This window comes from Eucalyptus grandis, chromosome 9 (genome assembly GCF_016545825.1).
Source record: "Eucalyptus grandis isolate ANBG69807.140 chromosome 9, ASM1654582v1, whole genome shotgun sequence".
Lineage (NCBI taxonomy): Eukaryota > Viridiplantae > Streptophyta > Magnoliopsida > Myrtales > Myrtaceae > Eucalyptus > Eucalyptus grandis.
Window position 1 is genome coordinate 27,659,787 of NC_052620.1, and position 15,232 is coordinate 27,675,018.

General features: G+C 43.5%; 4 protein-coding genes across 5 annotated transcripts; 3 read left to right on the top strand and 1 right to left on the bottom strand.

The window, feature by feature from the left end:
* The first annotated feature begins 1,316 nt into the window (after positions 1-1,316).
* On the top strand, positions 1,317-4,031 carry LOC104419038 (transport and Golgi organization protein 2 homolog). Its single transcript, XM_010030544.3, is given in 6 exon segments — positions 1,317-1,572; positions 1,671-1,854; positions 2,655-2,861; positions 3,215-3,344; positions 3,347-3,405; positions 3,540-4,031. Coding segments are annotated over 6 exon segments (804 nt in total). The 5' UTR covers positions 1,317-1,489; the 3' UTR covers positions 3,681-4,031.
* A 926-nt stretch (positions 4,032-4,957) lies between these two features.
* LOC104419041 (transport and Golgi organization 2 homolog) lies at positions 4,958-8,434 on the top strand. Of its 2 annotated transcripts, none has more exons than XM_039301371.1 (5): positions 4,958-5,201; positions 5,299-5,482; positions 7,084-7,290; positions 7,642-7,833; positions 7,979-8,120. In XM_039301371.1, exons 1-5 carry the CDS (start codon positions 5,119-5,121, stop codon positions 8,099-8,101), a joined length of 789 nt encoding a protein of 262 aa, XP_039157305.1. In that variant the 5' UTR covers positions 4,958-5,118; the 3' UTR covers positions 8,102-8,120. The 2 variants fall into 2 exon arrangements, with proteins under 2 accessions (XP_039157305.1, XP_010028848.2); XM_010030546.3 differs by having other exon boundaries at positions 4,962-5,201; positions 7,968-8,434.
* Positions 8,435-9,591: 1,157 nt separating this feature from the next.
* Positions 9,592-12,546, top strand: LOC104419039 (transport and Golgi organization 2 homolog). The gene is made up of 5 exons (XM_010030545.3): positions 9,592-9,990; positions 10,091-10,274; positions 11,084-11,290; positions 11,829-12,020; positions 12,156-12,546. Exons 1-5 carry the CDS (start codon positions 9,908-9,910, stop codon positions 12,294-12,296), a joined length of 807 nt encoding a protein of 268 aa, XP_010028847.2. The 5' UTR covers positions 9,592-9,907; the 3' UTR covers positions 12,297-12,546.
* A 909-nt stretch (positions 12,547-13,455) lies between these two features.
* On the bottom strand, positions 13,456-14,521 carry LOC104419042 (metallothionein-like protein 4B). Its single transcript, XM_010030547.3, has 2 exons — positions 14,067-14,521; positions 13,456-13,803 (listed from the first exon to the last, which is right to left on the bottom strand). Exons 1-2 carry the CDS (start codon positions 14,156-14,158, stop codon positions 13,632-13,634), a joined length of 264 nt encoding a protein of 87 aa, XP_010028849.1. The 5' UTR covers positions 14,159-14,521; the 3' UTR covers positions 13,456-13,631.
* Positions 14,522-15,232: the final 711 nt, after the last annotated feature.

Here is a 15,232-nt window from a genome sequence, read left to right on the forward strand (position 1 = left end):
GAGCTTTTCGGCACGTGAACCACGATATGCCATGGTGGGTTTGTCCATTCTAAACTATCAATAATGAGAAACCCTCTATGTCAAGATTATGGGTCGAGGGTAATGACTCGCGCTATATCTATTATTAGAAAGGAAAGAGAAAATAGTACTAAAATCGTGATTAGATGTAAGAATAGAAATTGAGAGAATATAAGAGATTGGTTTAATCAATTTCATATACATCTTTCTTAAGTTCCATTTGGACATCTCTAAATATAACGAGATTCGAAAGGACTTACATTTTAATCGTAAATTTGCCCTTCATTTTCATTGTACTCTTTTCTTTACACCGTATTCAAATTTAGAACGATGTTTATGGGTGCGTTTGGGAACTACTTTTGGGGAATGTCTTTAGGAAAATACAAATACCTTTGATTTAAAGGTGTTTTCCAAAATGCAACCGCGTTGCATTTGGTAAATTGCACTTTGAAAGCTCTTTGTAAAGTATTTTGAGCAAAATAGCGTTTGGGAAATTAGACTTGCAAAAGATCTTTGTGGTAAAAAAAAAAATTATCAAAAGAAAATTAAAAAATTGACCAAAAGGGCCGTGTGGCCGGCGACCTCCGGCGACTCCGGCGACGCCAAAAAGGTCGCGGAGGACCTCGCCGCCCGATCCGGGTCGCGGCGGGGTCGCGCGATCGCGCCGCCTCGGGCTGGGGCGGCGAGGTCGCGGAGGTCACGCGACGCCGCCGCGACCCGATCCGAGGGCCGCGAGGTCGCGCGACCCGTTCCTCCCGCGACCCCCGCCGCCCCGATCCGGGTCGCAGCGGACCCGACCTTGCCGTGGGTCGCGGCGGCCGCGCCACCGCCCGGGCGTCGCTCGTCGGGCGACGGTCGCCGGCCGCGTCGCGGAAGAAGAAGCTCGCGGAAGGAGAAGACCGTCTCCGTCGCGCCCCGATCTCAACCCGGCCTGGCCGCGCCACCTCCGGCTCGGTTGCGCCACCTCCGTCTTGGTCGCGCCACCTCCCGACGATCGCCGGCGTCCCTCTAGCTAATGTCATGAACAGTTGCGACACAAGGGCAAGAACCGGAACTGAAAAACAAAACATTCGTGAGGACAATTTCGAAAAAAAAAGTTATGAACGGTCCCGTGTGTGGGCGCATCTGCAAAAAGCCCGAAAGCCCAAGGCGAGGTCCCCTGCCTGGCTTTCGGCTTCACACATGCTGGCATTCCCTGAATGCGGGCAAAAATTTTTCCCAAACGGCCTAGATTTTGGCCAAGTACCTTTAGGCTTCAAAGGGGCTTTGGGAAGTGGTTCCCAAACGCACCCTATGTCAAAATATATTAGTTTCTATTCAGAGGAAGAGCATTTTCACCAGAGGTGATCCTTACAAGAATCCCTGCTAACGCAAAATCGTCGGTTCTCAGAAGAACCTACAGCTAGAGGGCCAAGCTATGGTGTTCAACTTCACGACTTCTTAACGCTCGGAAGAGGAGACGTCAAAAGCCATGTGCATCGCCGTGTTCCTCTGGCAGGCTCACCCCCTCTACCCATTCTTCCTCCTGCACAACCGAGACGAACACCGCAGTCGGTGAGTCTTGTGTCAGTCGAGAGTCATTTTCTCGTTCTGGGTTCGGTAGAATTTCGCGAATCACGAGGAAAGTTGGTGTTTTTTTTGGTTTCTGAAAGACCGACGGAGCCAGTGGCGTGGTGGGACAATGGCGAAATACTCGGGGGTAGAGATGGTCTTGCCGGTGGGACGTGGCTGGCTTGTTCGAGGAACGGCAAGATCGCGTTCGTCACCAACGTCAGAGAAGTCGGCAACGTCGCCGAGCCCAAGAGCAGAGGGGAGTTGCCGGTTCGTTTCTTGGAGGTGAGGGGTTTCCGACTCACTTTGCTTCTTTTTGTTTAATTTCGTGATGGGTCGACGTGAAAATCGGAGCTTGTCTAGTATATCGGTACGAGAATTGCTTCGAATTCAGCTGATTCTAGTAGATTTTGTGCTCCTGTTGTGATGGGATTGATCACCGGTGCCCTTTGTAATCCTCCCATTTGCGCGGTTGGGAGGTATGAGACTTGGTGTATCTTTAGTCCATGAACCAGTCCAGGGTGGTGACTGAAATTGAATAGGCCTCATTACTAATTTACTAATTCAGATTTGGTATGTATTGCGGGTACTTAGATTAGGAGCAGCGTGCAAAACTTTTTATGTCAAGAAGAAACTACAGAAAGTCCCGTTTGTATTTTCACCATTTTGCGGCCGTTGGGATGGATGTAGGTTGTGGATGGTGGTGTAAGATGTGCTCTTTTATGATCGAACGATGTTCTTATACTTCTGTAATTCATATTATTCTTCTTTTAGTGGATTGTTTACAGAGTAATTACATCTTCGTAGATTCTGCAACTATGTTTATGATTACTTCTACTTTGAAGTTGAGCCTGTCTTGTGGTTGACACAGTATCCTCCATTTTGTATGTGATCACGTAATCTCTTTGTAAGAGGTGGTATCTAGTTTCTCTGTGTCATTGCTCTTGAGTTGCAGAGTGTCCATTCAGATCAAATGTTATATTGGATGATATCTTCAATGTCATTTCACTCCACCCTTTCTTAAGTGAATCTTCTTATCTGTCAAAGATCACGGCGCCATCCTGATTTCACCTTACCATTTTCAGAGCAAGAAGAATCCCGCTGACTTCGCAAAAGAGGTTGTGATGGAGGCACATCGATATAATGGATTTAACCTGATCCTAGTGGATCTATCTTCCAAATCCATGATCTATGTGACCAATAGATCAAAAGATGGTGATGTTCTTGTCTCAGAGGTTCCTCCCGGGATCCATGTGCTATCAACTGCAAGTCTAGACACACCTTGGCCTAAGGTAAGAAAAAATCTAGCCCTGGTTGTTTTTGCATTGTCCTTGGTTTGTGTTTTCCATGTTGAAGTGGATTACAAGTTCAAGTTGGAGGGTCAAAGAAGATAAAACTGTTGCAAAAATGGCCAGTTGAATAGACTCATCAAACCTGTTAGATTACGAGCTCTGCCGTGAGCATTCTAGGCTCGATTGGTTGAGGGGCTGTCTAATTAGCATTCCTCATATGAGTCGTGACTCTGCAGGGTCGTGTTCTGTACTTTATTGGTGGCTTTGATACTGAATTTTATTCAATTGTCATTGCTACTCTTTGCAGTTTAGCAGCCTAGTAATATATTCTGATCAGGTCTTTTGTTACTCAGGCTGTTCGATTGAGGAGTAATTTCGAAAAGTTTTTGGAGAAACATGGTGGTAGTGAACTTCCAGCTGAAGAGATGGCGAACAAACTGATGACGGACACGACAAAGGCCGATAAAACAAAGCTTTCCGGCATTTTTCTGTAGATTTTGAGCATTCACTCAGTTCAATCTTTGTTGAGGCAAACACCGAGCAGGTAAGATTATACATTCCTCCTAAAAAGACTTTATTTTTCATGGTATGCGAGCACAGTGCACCACATTTTGACAGAGCTTGTTACAAAACGACCTTTCCTTGTTGTGACGCTGCCTATTCTGTTTTCATTGTTAGGGACGTTATGGCACAAGAAGCATATCTGCAATATCTGTGCAGATAAGCGGGGAAGTTGCCTTTTACGAGAAGTACCTCAAGGAGGAGAGTTGGATAGAGCACACGGCAAGTTACATGGTGGAGCAGACGGGTACCGGCTGAGTGATTTCTTGCCTTCGCTTTTCTCATGTGTACTATCTCCGTGAGTCGTTCTCCTCCTCAGCACTCGTGATGAAGCCGATACAAAGGAGATGGATTTCACGACAATGTACGATAGGATGTAAACCCCCCACAGCAAGGGCAATGTCGTTGTGGCCTGACTCAGCGGGATGAAACTGAAAGTAGAAGAAAAGACTCTGCTTAAGCTTTTCCATCTTGAAGAGCTACGATTGATAATATATAGACTTTTTGGCTTGAGTGGACGAGAAGAGCCATTCAAATTTCGAGTAGGGCAACTTATTTTCTAATTTTATCTTTTCCGTGTCAATATTTATTAACCTATTGATTCTAAGAGATGTCAACAACTTTATTAAGAAACTCAAAAAATTTGCAATAAAGAAAAATTCGCAAACAAGTAGAAATGCTTATCTAGAACCTTGCAAAACTACTATAAATTTATCGTTTACACAATACATGCATAGCATAAAAGTTCTTATTTTTAAATGATTCTGAAAATCGTGATCAGATGGAGAAATAGAAATTAAGAGATCGTCAATCCTAAATTATTGATCATGAGAATCCCTCTATTTGAAGACTATTATGATTTGAAGGTCATGACTCACGCTTTAACCATTATTAGGAAGGAAGAGAATGATTTTGAAAGTCATGATTAGATGGAGGAATAGAAATGGAGAGATTGTCTATTCTAAACTATCGATCACGAGAATCCCTCTATGTGAAGACTATGACTCGAGGATCATGAGTCGTATATATCTATTATTAGGAAGGAAGAGAAAATGGTTCTGAAAATCGTGATTAGATGGAGGAATAGAAATGGAGAGTTTGTCCATTCTAAACATCATGAGAATCCCCCTATGTGAAAGCTATGACTCGAAGGTCACGACTCGTACTATATTTATTATAAGGAAAGAAGAGAAAATGGTTAGGAATAGAAATGGAGAGATTGTCAATCATGAGAATCCCTCTATGTCAAGACTGCGATGCAAAGGTCATGACTCGCACTATACTTATTATCAAGAAGGAAGAGAAAATGGTTCTGAAAATCATGATTAGATGGAGGAATACAAATAGGGATATTATAAGGAATTGGTCTAATCAATTTTATATACATCTTACCTAAGTCTTACCATACTTCTCTAAATATAATGAGATTCGAAGGGACTTACATTTTAATTGTAAATTCACACTTCATTTTCATTATATTTTTCATTACACTGACATATTAATACTTAAAAAGATGTTTATGTCAATATACATTAGCTTCTATTCAGAGTAAGAACATTTTGACCAGAGGTGATTCTTTCAAGAGTGCCTGCTAATACATAATCGCCAATTCTCTGCAGAATCTACAGCGAGAGGGCCAAGTTGGGGAGTTCAACTCCACGACTTCTTGGCGCTTGGAACAGAGACGTCGAAGGCCATGTGCATCGCCGTGTTCCTCTGGCGGGCTCACCCCCTCTACCCATTCTTCCTCCTGCACAACCGAGACGAATACCGCAGTCGGTAAGTCTTGCATCGGTGGAGACTCATTTCTCGTTGTGGGTTCGGTAGGATTTAGCGATTCACGAGGAAAGTTCGTGTCTTCTTTTGTTTCCGAAAGACCGACGGAGCCAGTGGCGTGGTGGGACAATGGCGAAATCCTCGGGGGTAGAGATGGTCTGGCCGGTGGGACGTGGCTGGCTTGTTCGAGGAGCGGCAAGATCGCGTTCGTCACCAACGTCACAGAAGTCGGCAACGTCCCCGAGCCCAAGAGCAGAGGAGAGTTGCCGATTCGTTTCTTGGAGGTGAGGGGTTTCTGACTGACTGCTTCTTTTTGTCTAATTTCGTGGTGGGTCGACATGAAAATCAGAGCTTGTATGGTAGGTCGGGACGAGAGTTGCTTAGGATCTGTTTGTTAACAGGGTAAATAGTAATTGATTCTACTATTTTCTTCTCGGAATTAGATTTAAAATAAAAATCCGTTTGGTAAATTTTTTATTTTTAGAAACAAAAAATCCAAAAAGCTACTTATTTATTCCTAAATACAATTTCAGAGTTAAAGTTCAAACTTGTTTTTCTTTCTTTTCTTCTTTTCTCCGTCTATTTTCTTCTCTCTTCTTCTTCCACCCAACAAGTCATTGACTACTGTTGGTCGCTACCGGTGCCGATAGCCGGACCGGCAAGGTGAGGTTCGGTGAGCTCGTCGGAGGTTTGCCTGGCCACCGTGAGTCTCGACCTTGCGGATCTAGGTAAGGCCGATCCTCGTCTATGGCTAGCCGAGTCTCGCCCAGCCAAATGAGGCTCGACCTCACCCTAGCCTTATGAGGTCCAATCTCGCATCGACTAGTAAGGTCGAGCCTCCCTAGTGGCTAGGTGAAGCTCACCTCCAACAAGCGCAACGGACCTCTCCCCAAAGAACCGGCCACAAATAAGGAGGGAGAAGAAGAGAAAATGAAAACGAGAGAAAAAAAAAAAGAAAAGAAAAGAAAAATATAATAAAAGTATTAAAAATTAAAAGAAACAAAAAAAATTAAGAGTTTTATCAAAACATTTCTATTCTGAGAGTAAAAATTTTGAGCAGTTAGCAAACACTTTCAAATGATCAGAAATAATTCCCGGGAACAGAATAAAAAAGAATAATTTATGAGCATAAATTATTTCCTAGAATATAATGGTTACCAAATGCACTTTTAGCATTCAACAGATTCTACTAGATTTTGTGCTCATGTTGTGATGGGATTGATCATCGGTGCCCTTTGTGATGCTCCTAATTGCACAATTGCGAGGTATAAGACTCGGCTTCTTTGGTCCATGAACCAGTCTAGACTGGTGACTTAAATTGAATAGACCTCATTTCCAATTTACTAATTCTGATTTGATATGTCTTGCTAGTATTTAGATTAGGAACAGCACGCAAAAACTTTATACGTCAAGAAGAGACTGCAGAAAGTCCTGTTTGTATCGTTACCATTTCGTCGTCGTCCGGATGGATGTAGGTTGCAGATGGTGGTGTGAGATGTGCTTTTTAATGATCGACAACGTACTTCTGTACCTAATATTATTCTTCGTTTAGGCAATTGTTTACAGAGGAATAACATCTTCGTGGATTCTGCATAGGAAGCGATGATATTGTACTGGCGGACTATGTTTATGTTTACTTCTACCTTGAAGTTGAGACTGTCTTGTGGTTGACACGGTATCGTCCATTTGGTATGTGATCACGCGGTCTCTGTAGCAGGTGGTATCTAGTTTCTTTGTGTCGTTGCTCTTGAGTCGCATAGTTTCCATCAGACCAAATGTCATGTTGGATGATTTATTTTGTCATATCACTCCGCCCATTCTGAACTGAATCGTGTTAGCTACGGAAGATCACGTCGTGATCCTGATTTCACCTTACCATCTTTAGAGCAAGAAGAATCGCATGGAGTTCGCAGAAGAGGTTGTGATGGAGGCACATCAATATAATGGATTTAACCTGATATTAGTGGATCTATCTTGCAAATCCATGATCTATGTGACCAATAGACCAAAAGATGACCAGGCTCTTGTCTCAGAGGTTCCTCCCGGGATCCATGTGCTAGCAACTGCAAGTCTAGACACACCTTGGCCTAAGGTAAGAAAATATCTTGCTCTGGTTGATTTTGCATCGTCCTCGGTTTGTGTTTTCCATGTCGAAGTGGATTATAAGTTCAAGTTGGAAAGTCGAAGCGGATAAAACTGTCGCAAAAATGGCCAGTTGAATTGATTTGTTGTGCCTGTTAGATTACGAACTCTACCGTGAGCATTCTAAACTTGATTGGTTGAGGGGCTGTCTAATTAGCATTCCTCATAGGATTCGTGACTCTGCCGGTTCGTGTCGTGCTTTTTTGGAGACTTTGATACTGAATATTATTCAATTTTCACTGCTTCTCTCTGCAATTTAGCAGACTAGGAATATGTTCTAATCAGGTCTTTTGTTACTCAGGCCGTTCGATTGAGGACTAATTTCGAAAAGTTTCTGGAGAAACATGGGGGTGGCGAACTTCCGGCGAAAGAAATGGCCGACACACTAATGACAGACGCGACTAAGGCCGATAAAACAACGCTTCCCGGGATTTATTCTATAGAATTTGAGTATCCGCTCAGTTCAATCTTTGTTGAGGTAAACACCGAGCAGGTAAGAATAAACATTCCTCCTAAGGGACCTTTTTTCTGTTGCATGCAAAGCACGTTGCACCACATTTTGACAGAGCTGGTTTACCAAACGACCTTTTCTTGTTGTGACGCCGCCTATTCTACATTAATGGTTAGGGACCTTATAGCACGAGAAGCATGTCCGCAGTATCGGCGAAGACGAGCGGGGAAGTCGCCTTTTACGAGAAGTACCTCGAGGAGGAGAGTTGGATAGAGCACACGGAGAGTTACATGGTGGAGCACACGGGTAACGGCTGAGTGATTTCTTGCCTCCGCTTTTCTCGCGTGCACTATCTTTGTGAGTCGTTTTCCTCCTCAGCACTCGTGATGGAGCCAATACAAAGGAGATAGATTTCGCAACAATGTATGATTAATGCAAATCCCCCACAACAAGGGCAATGTCGTTGTGGCCTGACTCGAGGGATGAAACTGAAAGTAGAAGAAAAGACTACTCGAGCTTTTCCATCTTGAAGAGCAGCAGACAGTGATCTTACTAAGAGGTACACTTGTCCATGTTTGTGAAAGAGCTACGCTAGATAATATAAAGGCTTTCTGGCTTGCGGACGAAAAAAAGTGATTCCATTTCTACCTTTATTATGATATTACATACTCTAATCCAATTGGGTACCAGAAACAGCCATTCAAAGACTAATAAATCAAGTGCTTGCCGGCTGCCTGACTAAAGACTCAGACTCTTACTTTTACTCAAGCGTGACACATATATAAAGATGTCATGGTTAACGATTGCCATCTCAAAATTGATTACATATATTGTCCGCTTTGAATATTAATAGATACTAAGTTCTCATGGTTGATTTTGTTCTTATCAGGACAACCCATACTATCCTAACAAAATGTATATATATAGTTAGAGAAACTGCAATTTCATAAGCCAGCCCAAGACTAACCCTAAGGAATGTGGAACAAGAGACATGGTGCATGCTAAAGGGATCTTAACTGTCCCATTTCGTTTGCATGCTAAATGGATCTTAACTATCCCATATCGTTTAGGAGAAGTTGTCTGACTTGCTTGATAATCATTACGGCTTTCCTCACCTCACAAGACATCTTTTGAGGTTAAGTCCCCCTCTCTTGTACTATACAAGACCCAGAGCATATCCCTAAAATATATACAAGACCTCACTCAGAGCATATCCTAAAAAATGTAGTAGGATACCTAGAGCATATCCCTAGGATACTATCCCTAAAAATGTCTATTTACAATTAGAGAATCCATAACCTTATAAAAAAAACACATGTTTAGCGTCGCTCGTGTACTATATCCCTCTAAGCGATCTGGGACAAAAGACATGTGTGTAGTGTCTCGCCTGTGTACTGTACAAGACCTCTTTTGAGACTGAGTCCCCCCAAGCACATCCCTAAAAAATGTAGCAGGATACCCATAGCATATCCCTAAAAAATGTTGCAGGATACCATCCCTAAAAAAGTACAAGACCTCTTTTGAGATTGAGCCCCCCCATAGCAGCCCATACTATCTCTAAAAAATGTCTATCTACTGTTAGAGAATTCAGAAATTTATAAGTCAGTCCAGAACTTCCCTCTAAGCAATGTAAATGACTCTACTTTAAGCGATGTGGGACTGGAAACATGCATTTAGTGTCGCCCGTGTACTATCGAGACGCAACCTCTCCTATCATTCCTCCATACTGCCCTGGGTCTAGGTCATCACAGATTATATAAATATATCAAATCAGTTGGTTAACAAAAATGAATAAATAGACCTTGTGTAATAGAAATGAATAAATAGACCATACATAAGGAACTTTGCAAAAGAGGGATGCCTTTGTAACTAAGGATCAAAGGAGGAGTGCGGGTCTCGGACGGCTTTTCCTCGTATTGCAATAAAAGTCAGCAGCAGAAGCGCAAAGCTCGAACTCACAGGATAAGAGCATTTTGACCAGAGGTGATTCCTATTATGAATCCTTGCTAATACTGAATCGCGGGTGTCATCGGCATAATCCGAAGCGAGAGGACCCAGTTGTGGAGTTCCACTTCCCGACTTCTTCACGCTTGGCAGAGAGAGACGTCAAGGGGCCATGTGCATCGCCGTGTTCCTCTGGCAAGCTCACCCCCTCTACCCATTCTTCCTCCTGCACAACCGAGACGAATACCACAGCCGGTAAGTCGTCTGGTATCAGTCGAGAGTCATTTTCTCGTTCTGGGTTCGGCAGAAATTCGCGAATCACGAGGAAAGTTCGTGTCTTTTTTGCTTCTGAAAGACCGACGGAGCCAGTGGCGTGGTGGGACAACGGCGAAATCCTCGGGGGTAGAGATGGTCTGGCCGATGGGACATGGCAGGCTTGTTCGAGGGACGGCAAGATCGCGTTCGTCACTAACGTCATGGAAGTCGGCCGCGTCCCCGAGCCCAAGAGCAGGGGAAGCTTGCCTGTTCGTTTCTTGGAGGTGAGGGGTTCTGACTCACTTTGCTTCTTGTTTAATTTCGTGATGGGTCGACGGGAAAACCGGCGCTTGTATAGTAAATCGGGACGGGAGTTGTTTAGAATTCGGCTGATTCTACTGGATTTTGTGCTCCTGTTGAGATGGGATTGATCATTGGGGCCCTTTGTAATGCTCCTAATTGCGTGGCTGCGAGGTATGAAACTTGGCATCTTTAGTACATGAACCAGTCCAGAGTGGTGACTTAAATTAAATAGGCCTCATTACCAATTTACTAACTCCGATTTGATGTCTTACCAGTATTTAGATTAGGAACAGCATGCAAAACTTTATATGTCAAGAGGAGACTGCAGAAAGTCCTGTTTGTATCGTCACCATTTTGTCCTCGTTGGGATGGATGTAGGTTGCGCATGGTGATGTGAGGTGTGCTTTTTAATGATTGACAATGTACTTCTGTACTTAATATTATTATTCCTTTAGTCAGTCGTTTACTGAGGAATTCCATCTTCGTACATTCTGCATAGGAAGCGATGATATTGTACTGGCGAACTATTTTTATGCTTACTTTTACCTTGAAGTTGAGACTGTCTTGGGGTTGACACGGTATCATCTATTTGGTATGTGATCACGTGATCTCTGTAACAGGTGGTATCTAGTTTCTTTGTGTCGTTGCTCTTGAGTTGCATAGTTTCCATCAGATCAAATGTCATGTTGGATGATTTATTTTATGTCATATGACTCCACCCATTCTTCACCGAGTCGTCTTAGCTACGGAAGATCACGTCATGATCCTGATTTCACCTTACCATCTTTAGAGCAAGAAGAATCCCATGGAGTTTGCAGAAGAGGTTGTCATGGAGGCACATCAATATAACGGATTTAACCTGATATTGGTGGATCTATCTTGCAAATCCATGATCTATGTGACCAATAGACCAAAAGATGGTGATGTTCTTGTCTCAGAGGTTCCTCCCGGGATCCATGTGCTAGCAACTGCAAGTCTAGACACACCTTTGCCTAAGGTAAGAAAATATCTGGCTCTCGTTGATTTTGCATTGTCCTTGGTTTGTGTTTTCCATGTTGAAGTGGATTACAAGCTCAAGTTGGAAAGTCTGAAGTAGATAAAACTGTTGCAAAAGTGGCCAGTTGAATTGATTTGTCAAGCCTGTTAGATTACGATCTCTACCGTGAGCATTCTAGACTTGATGGGTCGAGGGACTACTTAATAGCATTCCTTAACTAATTCTTGATCCCTTTACCTAATTAATCATTGATATATACAAGCAGCTTAGCAATCTTAGTACTCAGGAAATGCATGCCTTCAGATCCATGACATCCCATGGCAAATGAACTTGACATGTATGTAAAGAGGGATCACCCATATTTCTCCAGATCGGGATGCTTTATTCGGATCTTCATATAAGTTGTGACTCTGCCGGTTCGTGTTCTGTTCTGCACTTCTTTGGAGACCTTGATACTGAATATTACTCAATTTTCATTGCTTCTCTTTGCAGTTTAGCAGCCTAGGAATATATTCTAATCAGGCCTTTTGTTACTCAGGCTGTTCGATTGAGGACTAATTTCAAAAAGTTTTTGGAGAAACATGGGGGTGGTGAACTTCCAGCGGAAGAAATGGCCAACAAACTGATGACGGACACGACAAAGGCCGATAAAACAATGCTTCCCGGCATTTATTCCGTAGAATTTGAGTATTCGCTCAGTTCAATCTTTGTTGAGGCCAACACCGAGCGGGTAAGATTATACGTTTCTCCTAAAGAGACCTTTTTTTCATGGTATGCAAAGCACACTGCACCACATTCCGACAGAGCTGATTTACAAAACGACCTTTGTTTTTTGTGACGCCGCCTATTCTATTTTCATGCTTAGGGACGTTATGGCACGAGAAGCACATCTGCAGTATCGGTGAAGACGAGCGGGGAAGTCGTCTTTTACGAGAAGTACCTCAGGGAGGAAAGTTGGACGGAGCACACAGCGAGTTACAAGATGGAGCAGAGGGGTACCGGCTGAGCGATTTCTTGCCTTCGCTTTGATCGATGTGCACTATTTTCTCAAGTCGTTCTCGTCCTCAATACTCGTGATGAAGCCGATACAAAGGAGTTAGATTTCGCAACAATGTGCAATAAGATGTAAACCCCCACACTCTAAATTATGATATCAAAGTATCAAAGTCAAAGAGTTCATATCTTTGTACACCATTATTTGTATCTCTAATAAAATATTTCCACATGATATCAAAGTATCAAAGTCAGAGTTCATATCTTTGTAGACCATTATTTGTATCTCTAATAAAATATTTTCCACGTGATATCAAAGTATCAAAGTCAGAGATCATATCTTTGTAGACCATTATTTGTATCTCTAATAAAATATTTCCACAAGCTTGAGGGTAAAATATTTCCACAAGCTCGAGGGAGAGTTTTGCGGTAATTAAATACTAAATCATGCTTTTATCTAAAAATTTTATATTATGACAAAATTAGAAAAATTTATATTATGACAAAATTAGAGTTAAAATCTTTCAACATCATTATTTGTCTCTCTAATAAAATATTTCCACAAGCGTAAAGGAAAATTTTAGAGTAATTAATTATTAAATCACGTTTAATTAATTATTAAAACATTTCTTGTGAGGCTCCCGAGGGATATGTTTCAGAATTTCAGAGCTTGCCTATGCCGGTGAAAGCTTGAGCTCCCCGTGGAATTTTGATGGAGTCGAGACGGAGGATGTCTAAACCGCAGGCACTGGGCCGCTAAGGACCGAACCGACGGAAAGCCCGACCCGTGTTGATTAGCACGCCGGTGGCTGGCTTGCTAGATCCAGAAGGCAAGACATCCAACAGCTGTCGGTTTTCAATTTCGAGCCGAACAGAGGATAGTACGACTTCAATTTGATTACCATAAGATTAGGAAGTTGCTAAGTATAGCCTCGGTGGTTGATTTGCTAGCCTAGCTAGTAGCTACAGCAATTTGATCATTGATCGTCCTTTTAGTCATTATTAGGAAGCTTCCGCTACGCCTAACATTTTCGGCGCTGCTTTATCAACTCGGTCCCCGCCACTTGCCTTTTCATCAACGACAGATTTTTGTAGCACAGCGACCTTTTGATTCTTGCAGAGGCTGCAGATGAGCCGAGTTCGCACGCAAACTTAGACGCATCCGTCATCGGTCCCTCATCTTCTTTATCAAAAAGATGTAGCACCAACTACCACTGCTTTCATTACCATGTTACAAGGCGAAACCCGTAAAAAGAAAAGAGGAGACAACATCGAGAGATCCACGCTACTGCACCACACTGTCCATGGCCCGACGCAACCGGGAGCGTCATCGCCGCCTTCCTGTCGTTCAAGTGGCGCAGGTGACGCACGTGCAGCCGGGTCCGCACCGGCAGTTGGCCCGCCCCGTCCCGACGGTGGCCGCCGACCCGCAGCTGCAGGGGTTGCACCCGCAGTGGTCCCCGCACGAGCACTTCTTGTGGTCCATTCCTCCTCCGGCTTCCGCGCCCGTGGTGGCGCACCTGCGCGAAATTCGTTAACCGGTCAGCACGGATCCCGAATAGCGGATGCGAGCACGTCCGCATATTCCTCTAACGCTGTCACCTCACGTGTTATTCACGTGATCTGACCAGTGAAGGTCTCCGATGGTACTTTCGACCTAACTTAAACTAGGTGGACCTCGTGAAAGATCCATTTGGACACAAAGGATGCGTTGAATCGGGTTTACGTGTACCAGCGAGCACTTTCAGAAATGATACCGCAGCCACAAAGATGAACAAGTCACCTGCATGAGGTGCCGCCGGGGCAAGGGAAAGGGCAGCCGCACCTGTCGTTACAGGCGCCGGCGCCGGCCCGAGTTCCGGTCAGGTCGGACATGGCGGGTTTCTTCTTACGGCCGAAGAACTACTTCGTTTCCCGAGTTCAAAATACACCGAGGGCTTTGCAGAAGTGCGTGGGGCACGAAGAAGGAAGGATCCGAGGTCCCTTTATAAGCAAGGGAGAGAGAGAGAGCTGAGAAGACGAGGTAGGTGTTGCATGCATGGAGGAGGATGATGACGAGTGGATGGAACCGGCACCGCCGCATGGCGTGCGTACGTGTTGGCTCGCCGAGGAGGGTACGCGGCACGTCCCTTCCATGCATCTGCTCCCGCGCCCGACATGCGGCCTCTGCAATTGCAATCGGAGCAGCCCGAGTTTCGGAGATATCCGGGGAAGTCGACCGATCACCGACCGATTCGACTTTCTCCATGCGGCTTGACTTTCTGGTCTCGTGTCCATCTGTCTTCCACGGGTCATAAATGCAAGGGCTAATAAAGAAAAAAACTTCCAATTAATATATCTATCGACTAATTTACCTTAAATTAATTTTTTTTTGTCGCAAAAACTCTTAGTTTTCATTAAAGTAGATTTATATTTCAGAAAATCACAAATTGATCCGTGACGGTAAAATTTAACGAAAATTAGAGGAGAGTAAATTTGTTATAAATATACCAATTTGAGAGTTTTTGTGGTGAGGAAATTATTTTTAAATAAATTCATGAGATTTTATGTGATTTTTAACCCTTAATGTAATGCAAAGCCATGTTGCGAGGCAAATCCCTTTGCCCATGCTGCTCTCTTGAGGGCTATTAGTTCTTGTGGAGAGGATTATACTGACTAACATGTGATCAATGAAGCTAATCTATAGGCATTGATCGAACGTGAGGTTTCCCGATAATTCATCGGATTAATTTGTTAGACAAGGACGTGGTGTAAATGTCTCGATGGGTAAAGTTAGAAATGCAAAAAGCTCAAACGGAAGTGAATGGTTCGGAGATGGATGTTTAAGAGCGACCCTATTTCATTAGCCAAGAACGTGGACATTTGTGATTTTGAATGTGCGTTGAGGTTGTGAAAATTGATGAGATCTATTGTAAAGTCAACGGATGCTAGTGCCTGGCAAATTTTTTT